Raw genomic sequence first — 13309 nt, forward strand, 5'->3', positions numbered from 1 at the left:
TAGAGAAGTTACAGCTCTACTCACTCGAGGAACTCAGAGAGAGGGGAGACATGATCGAGACGTTCAAGTATCTCACGAGCCGCATCGAGGTGGAAGAAGATATCTTCTTTTTCAAGGGTCCCACGGCAACAAGGGGGCATCTGTGGAAAATCAGGGGCGGGAAACTGCACGGTGATACCAGGAAATTATTTTTCACTGAAAGGGTGGTTGATTGCTGGAATAGTCTTCCACTTCAGGTCATTGAGGCCAGCAGCGTGCCTGATTTTAAGGTCAAATGGGATATTCACGTGGGATCTATTCACAGAGATAGGTAGGGGAGGGTCATTGGAGTGGGCAGACTAGATGGGCCGTGGCCCTTATCTGCCGTCTATTTCTATATTTCTATGTTTCTATGACTTGGACAGCATTCTTTGTAGGTGCCTATAGGCACCTATGTTTTTTAAAACATTACTTTTTAATTGGTTTTAAATGATGCAGTCAATTACCGAGATGTGTATCACTAATTAAACCAATTGAGTTAGGCGGTAATAGGGCACCTACCGTTGCCTAATTTATAATGCGGTTTTGAGAATCAGGCCCTTAGGCTCAAATTCTGTAACCAGCGCCTAAAGTTAGGCACCTATTTTGGAGGCGCCCACCTACATAGGCCCCTATCTAAATTGAACAACAAGCTCAATTACGCTTTTTAATCAGCACTGATTGAAACCTAGGCGCCTATCAAGAAAGCGCGATTCTGTAACAAGGCGCCTGTAAAAATTTAGGTGGCTTTCAAAAATAGGCGCTATGCATGTTAGTCATTGGCGTGGCTATGTGTTAGGCGCCTTCTTAAAGAATTACTGCTCTTAAGCGTGCTTATGCGCTCGCATGGGCGCCTAACTTTTAGTTGTGCCTAGAGCTGGCCTATTTATTGAGCGCCTCCAAAATAGGTGACCAAATAGGTGCCGCTCAGCGCGATTCACTAAACAGCACCCAATTTTACTTGAATCGTACTGAACAGTGCCTAATTAGGTGCCTAACTTTTGGGCACTTCTTATAGAATTTGCCCTTTAGTGTCTGGGATGAGTATAAAGTTCTAAGCATCCACTCCCTTAGTAGTCAGTGAAATGAACTGTAGTACATTTTAATAATAATAATAATAATTTTATTCTTATATACCGCCAAAGCCATGAAAGTTCGAGGCGGTTTACAACAAGAAGCGTTGGACAATCAGCAAAGAGGTCACAATTCAAAGTTGTCAATACAGTCTTACATAATGGAAGAAATGGAAAGCTATATAGTTCTTAAGGTTCTCAAAGTCATCAATGCAATCATACATAATGGAAGAAGTGGAAAGCTATATAGATCTTAAGGTTACTGGTTGAATTAGCAGAGGTATAAAAATTCTTAGTTTACAAATCGATTGAACAAACTCAATTTTACCAATTATCTAAAATTGAAATAGGTTGAGGAGTGCGTGATGATGTTAGTCAGCAAATCGTTCCATATGCCTGCCTGAAAGGCAAGGGTTCTGTCCAGGAATCTTTTGTAGTGGCAGGCCTTTATTGTCGGATAGGTGAACAGATGTGTTCTTCGTGTGGGCCTAATAGAACTTGCCAGGTTAAATTGGGAAACTACGTAAGTGGGGGCCAGACCAAATATTGATTTATAACACAGACAAGAAAACTTAAACAGAGTTTGCGCCTCCAGGGGCAGCCAGTGGAGTTTTTGATAATATGGGCTTATGTTTTCCCATTTCTTCAGCCCAAAGATCAGTCGAACTGCCGAATTTTGAATGACTTGAGTCTTAGAATGGTTTTTTTGAAGGATCCCAGGTAGATGATGTTGCAATAATCAAGCATGCTCAAGATGGAAGACTGAACCAGTAAGCAGAAAGATGCTGCATCAATTTTCTGATGGTTCTGAATTTCCATAGTAACGAGAAGCATTTTTTAACCAATAAATCTGTGTGAGCATTTAGAGTAAGTTGGCGGTCCAGAGTCACTCCCATAATTTTTATGGAGTGGTCAATAGGGAAGACCTGACCATTCAAGGAGATCGATGAGTCTTTGAATTTGTCGTTAGGACTTGCCAGGAAAAATTTAGTTTTATCTGTGTTGAGCTTCAATTTGAATTCAGTCATCCATAGTTCAATTTGCTTTAGAATGGATAATAGATGAATCTTTGTCTCGGAGGTCAGGGTAGTAAGGGGAATAACTATGGTGATATCATCAGCATAAATATAAAATTTAACTTTTAAGCTTTGTAGTAAGTTCCCCAAAGAAGCAAGGTAGATGTTGAACAATGTGGGGGATAGAGGAGAACCCTGCGGGACTCCGCAGGAGTTTACCCAACCATAGGATTTTTTTATTGTTACTATAGACTTGATATGACCGTTTGCTCAAAAACCCCCGAAACCATTTTTACATGTTACCTGAAAAACCAATTGATTCCAAACAGTCAATCAGGATGGCATGGTCAACCAGATCGAAGGCACTACTTAGGTCTAGCTGCAGAATTAGGGCACTGGTACCCTGACTGAATAAGATATGAAGGAAATCCAGCAGTGATGCAATGACAGTTTCAGTGCTGAACCCAGAATGAAAACCTGACTGATTGTCTTGCAGTACGTTAAATTTGTCCAAATACATTACTAGTTCCTGGTTGACCAAGCCTTCCATCAGCTTAATGAACAAGGGAGTGCTCGCAATTGTTCTGTAATTGGATGTCAGATTGGTGGATTCTCTAGGACTTTTGACGATCGGGGTGATCAGAATCTGGCCTAAATCCTCAGGAAAAGTACCGGTTAGTAAAAGAGAGGAGAGCCAGTTGTATAACTTGGCTTTAAAAGTGACCGGAGCCACTTCCATTATATTTGGGGGGCAGCAGTCTAATCTGCTGTAGGAATCAGCGTATTTTATGTAGTATTTGGAGAATTGTTGCCAGGATGGAGTAGTAAAATTATTCCAGGCCATATCTACCCTAGGTTCATCTTTTTATCTTTTAGGTTCATCATTTTAAGGATTTTTAAGAAGATAAATAAGATATCTGTGGTCATGTGGCAGCTTCCTGAAAGGGAAGAAATCAAGATCTGTGGAAATCTTCATCCCTTAGGAGGCAATTTTACAACTGGGAGCCTCCATTTAGGTGACCCAAGGATGCCTAATCCTATACTACTGTGTTTCCCCGAAAATAAGCCCTAGTTGGATCGACCCCCGAAGCCCCTCCTGAATGTCCCCGACACTCCCCGATTTGACGGCGGCAGCCTTTCTCCGCCCCCCCCATGTGCAGCATCTTTCCTTTCTCACACATCCACTTGCACAGTATCTTTCCCTCTCTCCTTCCCATCCCGCACAGAACTCCGCTACCCTCCCACCATGAGGCCGACATACCTCCATTCCAAACAGCAGCAGCGGCAGCACTGAACAGGCTGCTTTGCAGCCTTCACCGCTGGGGCCTTCCCTGTGCCACGTCACTGGGATTAGGGCATTACAGGGTAGGGATGGGTGGAACTGAGCGGGCCTGGGGGTTGGGTCTAGGGGTTGGGATTTTCCGATTGGAAAACACACAGGAGGGATGTTAGGCTGATAAAACCATGATTTCAGCACACAACCCGAGGAAAATTAAACAGATTGGCACTTCATACACACACAGGAGGACAATTACCCCTATAAAAGCATGATTTCATGACATAACCTGGGCAGTTCACAAACACACAGATGGCAGTTACTCTGATAAAAGCATGATTTCAAGACATAATTAACTATATTTCTCCGAGTGAAGCTCGGTCTTCCAGGTGCTTTATAATGGAACCTAGATGTCTAGATTCCTAATATTTAGGCACTTGGAGTTACATCAGCCATGAAGCTGGCATAAGTGCAGATACCTAAGTTTAACAGGGGCACATAACTTACAGTATTTTGTAAGTTCTGTGTGCAATTCCACCCAAGCTTCATCTCTGTGTATGCCCCTTTTGCAAATACACCCTATGTAAGGAATTGCAGAATAGCACTTAGGCACCCTGCTAACACTTATGGAAATCTGGAACGCTCTTCCGGAGGCTGTTATAGGGGAAAGCACCCTACAGGGATTCAAGAAAAGGTTAGATAAGTTCCTGCTGGACCAGAACATACTCAGGTAAGGCTAGGCTCACTCTTGTAGGGCACTGGTCTTTGACCTAAGGGCCACCATGTGAGCGGACTGCTGGGCACGATGGACCATTTGTCTGACCCAGCAGCGGCACATCTTATATTCTTATGATTATGGCTATTTTTATTTGATATACCACTTTTCCTCCAGGAAAGAGACCTGGGAGTACTTGTAGACGTCAATAAAACCTGGGCAAAAAGAATGCTAGGAATGATTAAGAAGGGGATCACAAACAGATCTGAAAAGGTTATGCCGTTGTACCGGGCCATGGTACGCTCCCACCTGTAATACTGCGTCCAACACTGGTCGCCGTACATGAAAAAAGACATAGTACTACTTGAAAGGGTCCAGAGAAAAGAGACAAAAATGGTTAAGGGACTGGAGGAGTTGCCATACAATGAGAGGCTAGAGAAACTGGGCCTCTTCTCCCTTCAAAAGAGGAGAATGAGAGGGAACATGATCGAACCATTCAAGATATTGAATTGACTTAGTAGAGAAAGAGAGATTGTTCACCCTCTCCGAGGTGAAGAGAACCAGAGGGCACTAACTGAAGTTAAAAGGGAATTGTTTCCGTACAAATGTAAGGAAGTTCTTCTTCACCCAGAGAGTGGTAGAAACCTGGATCGCTCTTCCAGAGGCTGTTATAGGGGAAAGCACCATTCAGGGATTCAAGAAAAGGTTGGATAAGTTCCTGCTGGAACAGAACATATGCAGGTAAGGCTAGACTCAAATAGGGCACTGGTCTTTGACCTAGGGGCCGCCGTGTGAGCGGACTGCTGGGCACGATGGACTACTGGTCTGACCCAGCAGCGGTAGTTCTTATATTCTTATGTACTCTTAAGTATTTTTCCTATCTGTACTTGTGGGCTCACAATCTAACTATGATATCTAGTGCAATGGAGGGTTAAATGATAGTATTCTACATATTTACATTTGCAACGCATGTGTAAATGTGGGTGCCTAAGTTATAGAATTTCTCTTAACATATCCAGGATAAGTATAGAAATCCTCCACTTCCAGCCATATTGCACAAGGTAAATATGACAGTCCTGGCTTTCTAACTTAAGTGTCCAAGGTAAATATTCTCCTCTTGGTTCCTGAGCAAGTACTGCAAGCCTGTGATTTCAGCCTTAGTGCTCCAGCTAAGAACCTGAGTCCTGAGTTACAGGCTAAAGCAACATTTGGTTAGAATGTTTTGAGAGAATTCTAGCACACCACGACATTTCCAGCCTTGACAAATACTTTATCCACCTGCCTGCACTTTAGTCATGCCTCCATGCAGGAAAGATGGCATTTACTCACTGCAGAGTTGATCACTCTAGCATTTTTATGTCGTTACGAGGTCTGAATAAGGAGTTTGTTGCCTAGCAGCTCATGAGAAGGGTCTGAAGATATTTCCTGAAGACTTGGATTCATTCTCTGGCTTGCAAGTCTTTAGGCAATTCTGACTCCATTTGTCCTTGGTGAGAAAGTAGAGCAGAGCATTCAGCCAAGCATTGAAGCTGGCTAGAGGTCTAGTCACTTTGTAACAGATGGACACTATGCTCATTGTGCGGCAGTTGATGCCTGGACTGGCTCTGAGGATCAAGAAGAGTGTTCTTGTGACGTGGAATGGAAAGAAGCACAAGGCAAAAAGAAGGGTGATGGTAACAATGGTTTTAATAGACTTACGCCTTTTGTTAAGGCCAGGCACTGGTGACTGGAACTGCTGGCTGTTCATTGTCTGAAAAATGGTCTTTACCACCCGAGAGTAGCACCAGGCAATGATGGAGAAAGGACCAAAGAAGCCAATCAAGTGCAAAAAGATTCCATAAGGCACATAATGGAGAAGATCACTGTCCAGGGCATCATCCCAGCAGATGGTGCTGTTCCCAGAAGTGGCTGTCTTTGCAAAGCGGAAGATGGGGCTGGTGAGGGCAAAGATGATCATCCAGACTAGGAAGCAGATGGCCCGCACAGTCTTCTTTGTCTCCATGGTGATGGTCTTCATAGGATGACAGATACCAAGGTAACGGTGAAAGCTGATACAGGTGAGGAAGAAGATACTGCAGTATAAGTTAAAATAGAAGAGAAACCTGACCAATCGGCACATGAAGTCACCAAATATCCACTGGTCTTTCTTGATGTAGCTAGCAATGAGGAATGGGAGGGACAGTCCATACATGAAGTCCGTCAGGGCCAGGTTGAACATGTAGATGAGGGAGGAATTCCACTGTTTGGTTCGGCGGAGTGATCGATAGAGGATGATGGAGTTCAGGGCGAGGCTGAGGATGAAGGTGAAAGAGTAGCACATGGGTAAGAAGATGTACTTGTAGGACTCGTTAATGTGACAGGAGGCGTGAATGCTAGTCACATTTCTGGACATGCTGGAGGACCTGAGGTTTCCATCTGCGTCTACCATTGTCTTGCAGATTTTTAGGGCAGCTGTTTCATTGCAGTGGAGGCGGCAGCACAAGTGAACTCTAAAACAGAAGAGGAAATGTAAGAAGCTTATTAGCGCAAAAAAAAACCTTTAGGGCAAATTAGTGAATCACGCTGAGCGGCCCCTATTTTGGAGGCGCCCATTAAATAGGCCAGCTCTAGGCTCAACTAAAAGTTAGGTGCCCATGAGAGCGCTTAAGCAGACTTAAGAGCAGTGATTCTGTAAGAAGGCGCCTAACACATAGCTACGCCCATGACTAACATGCATAGCGCCAATTTTTTGAAGGCCGCCTAAATTTTTAGAGGCGCCTTGTTACAGAATCGCGCTTTCTTGATAGGCACCTAGGTTTCAATCAGTGTTGATTAAAAAGCTTAATTGGGCTTGTTATTCCATTTCAATAGCCACCTATCTAGTTGGGCGCCTCCAAAATAGGTGCCTAACTTTAGGCGCTGGTTACAGAATTTGGGCCTTTGTTGGCTGAATTTAGAATCATAGCATGAGAAGAATACATAGGCGCCTTTCATGTTACAAAGTGCCAAACATTTTGTTGTTCTCCTTTTTGCCTTTCATTACTGACACATCGCACATTTCATTCATCCTCACTATGCCATACATCCATAAGGCAATTTTTTAAAATAATTCTTTATTTAGAACACTCCCAAAAACAAATACAGAAACATAGCATAACATTGCTGCCGTCAGGAACATCCCTAGCACAGTGTTAATTTGTTTTCAAAAATGTTCCCAAAGCCCTCCCCCCCACACCGAGATCCATCGAGAACACCCCTCTCCTTCGCGCTCCCCACCCCCCTAATGCATTTAAAGAGGTATACGGGGCAGCAAAGAGGAGGCGAGACACCGGTGCCGGCACCCCCCACGAAGACAGCACCCAGGGCGGATCGCCCCCCACCATTGGCACCATGGAAGTTAGAGTGTAGTAACTTTAGGCAATCTATGGATAATTACCCCCCATACATCTATAGAACACCCCAGTGTCCTCCTTCTCCCCCCCCCCCCCCCCAGATCAGAGACTGCAATCTATCTAGCAGTGTATTTGTATCGTCCTGAAAAACATTCACATTGGAGACAGGGAAATACCCAAATGTGGCTCACCTTGAGATACTACTGAAAACATGTGAGCTCAATCTAAATAAGTCAAATAAATTAAATTGTGCTCCATAAATCCAACTGTTTGTACACTTCCTCCCTCACCCCCTCCATTTCCAGGGGCTTGCACTCAGCATTTCCACAGCCCAGAAGTTAATGTTTTCAGCCCTGCTTCCCCGAGGCAGCTGCTGATTCAGCCGTTCCAGCTCATTAAAGCTTGTTCAATGAGTAACGGACACTTTTTCAGACAGCGAGTGCTTGCTTCTCACTTTCCAGAAGCAAAACATTCACGGGCATGCCCCCTCTACCACTGCCCACATCTCTCTGGAGACCCATCAACCTTCAGCACCCCAATGATCTACCTTTTGCTCTACAAAATCTGGAAGATATCTTTTTGTAAATACATTTAGGGCAGGGATCTCAAAGTCCCTCCTTGAGGGCCGCAATCCAGTCGGGTTTTCAGGATTTCCCCAATGAATATGCATTGAAAGCAGTGCATGCACATAGATCTCATGCATATTCATTGGGAAAATCCTGAAAACCTGACTGGATTGCGGCCCTCAAGGAGGGACTTTGAGACCCCTGATTTAGGGGGTGATTCTATAACTGTGCACATGAGGAGGAAGCGCTGGGAAGATCAGCATTTAAGCTAGTAAGCGCTGTGCTAAAACCTGCTGTAAATGCCTGCTGTGTTATTAATAATAATTGGGTGCATAATTAGCCAAATTCTATAACATCAAATCTAATTTTTGTAAATGTCTTGAACCACCCATAACATACAAATTTATTTTTATATCTCAGTAATTTAGGAGTTCTATGCAGTTTATAAAAGAAAATCAAAGCAGTGAAAATAAAAACAAATGGCCTAAAAATTACAAAAAATTCTTAAATAAGTAAGTTTTCAATAATGGTAAGAGACAGTTAACTAACAGATTTACATACTCTCTGGGCTAGATTCACTAAGCCCACTGATCGTGTACCGATCCGATTCACTAACCACTGTGCCAATCATCCTCTGATCCAATCCGTGCATGCAAATAAGGGGGAACGGCATGCAAAGTAGGAAGGACGTGATTCACAAAACAATTTTAGCAACACTGACTGGGCTGCCCAATCAATAAACAAACGACTGCTCAGGACCAGTCGCTTGTTTAAAAACCCCTGTTCTCTGCCCCGACTCTGTGGTTTTAACCCACTGTGCAGCCCCGCTTTCAACCTGCGGGTTAAAACCATGGGCTTGCAAAAGTTTCCAGCTCTGTGATAACAACAACAACAAAAAAGTTTCAAGCTCTATCTTTGCGGTGAGCATGTGTAGACCATCTACAGGCAAAGGAGATGGTCTGCGCATGTGTCAGGATCACTGGAGAGCAATCTGTGCGGTCGGTGGGGGGACGTGCCTTCAATTACCCCCATTTACATGAGAACGCATTGAGAATTTGTCGGCCTGCCACGGATCGGACCCAATCAGAAAGGTAAGTTAATCTATCCCTTTATCACAAGAAGCTGCCTACAAAGATAGGAGTCATTGAAAATAGCTCTTATATAAACGACCCTTTACTAATGGAAAAGTAAACAAATTACAATTACGTCTTGGGCATTATGAATTAATAAAAAAGTGATCCACAAGATAATCAGGTGTTAAACCATGTAAGACTTTATAGCATATACAACTAAACTTAAATCTGACTCTGGTCTCAAAGTAATAGCCAATCAGGGACTTCCTTAGGCTCAGCCCTAAGGAAGTCCCTGATTAGCTCAGGCGCCACAGACCCCTCCCAAGAGAGAAGGAGTCTGAGGCACCTGAGCCAATCAGGGCCTTAGGCTCCTCCCTGTGCATCACATGATGCACATGATGCACTAAGGCCCACATTCGCAGTGCGTCATCCAGGAGAGGAGGAGACGAAGGAGCAGGAGGACTTCGAGGTTCCTCCTGCTCTGGAAGACAGCACTGGAGGGAAGCCTAAGGAGCAGGAGGGACTCAGTACTCCTCCTGTTCCCAACTTTTAGGCACAGGGGAGATGTTGGGCTGGATCAGGCCAGGCTCGACCAGGGGTGGGCCATTCGCGCGGGTGGGGAGGGCAGCGTCGGGTGGTTGCAGGAGGGAGTGGGTTGCCGGGGGGCCCTCAGCCATTTTTTGACAGGCATGCCTGTCTTTTCTTTTTTTATGAGGCAGATATTTTGTGTGTGTAACACATGCAAAATATCTGTGCCATGGAAAAAAAATGAATAAAAAAGACAGGCAGGTCTGTCAAAAAACCTGCAGACCTGTCGGTAACTCAGTTACCGATAGGTCTGCAGCAGTCGGGTTTGCCAATAGTAAAACCAGATTCAAAATAACCAAGCAATTGTTAGTGAACCAGTCGCTTGGCTATTTTGCATGGGGTTTTGCTAATTTGCATGAGAGGGTCGGGATCGGATCGCTACAGGCTTTAGTGAATGGGGTTGGAGGGAAATTTGGTCACAAAAGGCTTGCAAACCAATCGGTACACAATCGGTTTGCTTAGTGAATCTAGCCCAAGATGTAACATGACGTAACAAGACGTAACAAGACGTGACATGATCTGATTTTTTCAGATTGAAAATTAATCGGACTGCCATGTTTTGTATGATATCGAGTCTATGAAGATTTTTCTGATAACCCACTAAGTAAACTATATTACAGTAATCCAAAATATTTAGAATTAATGACTTTACCAACAGTCTAAAAGAAGACACATGTCTCTCTGATCACCATGTCCCCTTGTTGAGTTGTGTGCCCTGTAATTTAGGTGTGCATTTTATACAACAGGGTGCAGGGCAAATCTAAATGCAAACCCAAATGAATGCCAGTTAACACCAATTATATTGATTGCTAATGGCTCATTAACTAATTAGTTTACACCAGGGGTTTCAAAGTCCCTCCTTGAGGGCCGCAATCCAGTTGGGTTTTCAGGATTTCCCCAATGAATATTTAAAGTATGCACATAGATCTCATGCATATTCATTGGGGAAATCCTGAAAACCTGACTGGATTGCGGCCCTCAAGGAGGGACTTTGAGATCCCTGGTTTACACCTAACCCCTGACTTTCTTCATCAGATGAGCAGCTAAGCTTTTGCAATATATGTTTAAACAATTTTTATTAGAGCATAAACAAACCAATCCAATATTCTATATAACAAACAAAGCTCAGCCTTTTACTATATCCCCCCCACCCCCCACCCCCACCCCCTCCTGTCCGGAGTCCCATGAGAGCTAGTACACATATACAAACATAATTAGAGAGATATTCAATAATTCAAAATACGACTTCTGGCCACAGGTGTCATAGTGTTCAAAAAAGGTTCCCAGATAGCCATAAATTGGAGACCATGTATTGAAGAAAGGTCCAGGATACTCCGACGTTCCCAGGCTAACAAGGTAATCATCTGAGATCTCCACAAAGGAAGCGTGGGAACTGTGGGCTCTAACCAAAGTAACAAAATGCATTTGAGAGCAGACAAGATTGATCATCGCAGGAAAACTCTAGCGCCTGGTTGTCTAGGATGATGGGAGGGTAAGACCCCAAAAAGCAGTTCTAGTGAGGGACGTACTGTCATCTTCCAAATTTGTCCAATAAAGGTAAATAAACTAGACCAAAACACCTGTACAGCCGGGCAAGACCAAAACATATGGCCAAGAGTAGCTTCACGGTATCCACATGTCACGCAGCAGGAAGAAGAGCGTAACTTAGCTTGATATGCCCACTTAGGAGAGATGAATAATCGAAATAGCAGTTTATATTGCATTTCAAAAAAATATATATATTTCCTTAAAGAAGGTAATCGAGTTACAGCAGTTAAAATAGTATCATCGATCAGTGTAACATTAAGATCCTTTTGCAATATATTGTGTTCCAGCTGATTAGGTGGGCCAGGCAGTCTTTAGCTACCCCAAAATGTAACATTATACTGGCCAACACTCATTTTGGCTCCTCAAATGTTAGACCTGTTTCTGGGTATATTTGACCTGCTGGTTCCAAAAATGGCATTAGTTTTCTCCTATCATTTCTAGTTTTTGAGATACAGACATTGTGCCATATACCACTCTTCACTCTGCTCGCCCATTCAAAAATCTGGATATTTTATTATAGTGTTTAAATTAATACCTTTTAAGCATGAAAGAAACGTATTAAAAATGGAAAGAAAAGTGTACAACATGAAAATCTACTTATTTCATACCAAAAACACAAGTTTCTGATACAAACTGTCCAGTCATTTGACACAAGAAGCTCCTTTAGTAAGACTTCTGAGAGTGGAATCTGCCGCATAAGATTCCAACCATAGTCTGCCATCATGTGTGCATCCCATCTCCCTTGGTATCTGGTTTCCATTGTTTTTAGTCTTGGTGAAATCTTTCACCTTGCTCTTCGCTTAAGTCACCAAGGTTCTCTGGAAAGCGATCTAAGGGCTAGATTCACGAACCTGCCCAATCGAGCCCGATCCGGGCAGGTCTGATGAATTCTGAAAACGCCAATATGCAGATGGGGGCAATCGGAAGAATGCCCCCATCTGCCTGCCTGGATCGCTCTATAGCACATGCGCTGGATCTCCGGGCCCAGTAGAGATTTTTTTGGGGGGAGCCCGTGGTTTTAACCCGCTTAAGCCCGCGGGTTAAAACTACAGGCTTGCACTGCAGGGAAGGGTGGGAGAGTCGGGGCGGGCAGGTGATCTGGGGCTGCAGGAGGCATTCAGGGCCACGACTTCCTTTTTTACTTTTATCTTAACTTTTTCTTTTTAGCCCACAGGAGGGGCCTAAGACTCCCGGGCCTATTCTGGTTGGCCCAGGCGCCTTAGGCCCTACCTGTGGGCAGAGTTTCAGACGCCTGGGCCAATCCGGCCCCATTCTGCAGCCGGCTGGCCTGCTGGACGAGCGGGTTTGGCACCCGTTCGCCGGCCAACAATTTACAGGTATGGGGGGTGGGATTGGGGGTGGGTGGGTCGTGGGGTCGGCGGGGGGTTGCGGGTCAGCAGGGGGGACCGATCGGGGGTTTGGGGGGGCAGTCGTGTCGAGGGCAGAAGGGCCTGGGATCCCTCCTGCCCGTATTGTAGTGGGGGGTGGGGGGTAAGGGGTCCGCCTGGGCAGGAGGGGTTGGGCTCCCTCCTGCCCGATCGAGTAGGAGGGTGGGGGGCGAGAGGCCAAGAGGGCTTGGGCTCCCTCCTGGTCTGATCGTAATCGGGGGGTGCCACGGGTGCCCGGGGCTTGGGCTCCCTCTTGCCCCGATGTCATCGGGGAACATTAGGGTGCTGCAGGGCAAGAGGGCTTGGGCTCCCTCTTGCCCCGATGTCAGGGAACGTCGGGGTGCCGCGGGACAAGAGGGCTTGTGCTCCCTCTTGCCCTGAACGTAATCGGGGGGGGGGGGGGGGGTTGGTGCCGCGGGGCAGGAGGGCTTGGGTTCTCTCCTTCCCCGATGTGGGGGGGGGGGGGAGTTGGTGTGGATTCTGTAACCAGTGTTGTTTTTGACAGACACCGGTTACAGAATCCAGCTTTTAGGCGAAGGACTGGCTCCTCCTTCACCTAAAAGCCCTTGTGTTGGACGTTTGGGGCTTAGGCGTTTTTTTGGTTCATTATAAGGTATAAGTGTAGACGTCGTGGGGGTATAAGTGTAGACGTAGTGGTGGTCTGGGCATTTAAACAG

The 13309-nt window shown here is 45.0% G+C and overlaps 1 protein-coding gene across 6 annotated transcripts in view; it reads right to left on the reverse strand.

Annotated features, from left to right (window-relative positions):
- Positions 1-4911: 4911 nt before the first annotated feature.
- LOC117349530 (P2Y purinoceptor 3-like) overlaps positions 4912-13309 on the reverse strand; it is a 37442-nt gene continuing 29044 nt past the window's right edge. For 3 of the 6 annotated variants that reach the window (XM_033923068.1, XM_033923070.1, XM_033923069.1), the window contains exon 2: positions 4912-6587. In XM_033923068.1, the coding sequence (XP_033778959.1) occupies positions 5498-6526 (1029 nt within the window). In that variant the 5' untranslated portion in view covers positions 6527-6587 and the 3' untranslated portion in view covers positions 4912-5497. The remainder of the gene's footprint in view (positions 6588-13309) is intronic. The other 3 variants (XM_033923074.1, XM_033923072.1, XM_033923073.1) reach the window with 1 other exon arrangement.

Source organism: Geotrypetes seraphini, chromosome 16 (assembly GCF_902459505.1).
Source record: "Geotrypetes seraphini chromosome 16, aGeoSer1.1, whole genome shotgun sequence".
Lineage (NCBI taxonomy): Eukaryota > Metazoa > Chordata > Amphibia > Gymnophiona > Dermophiidae > Geotrypetes > Geotrypetes seraphini.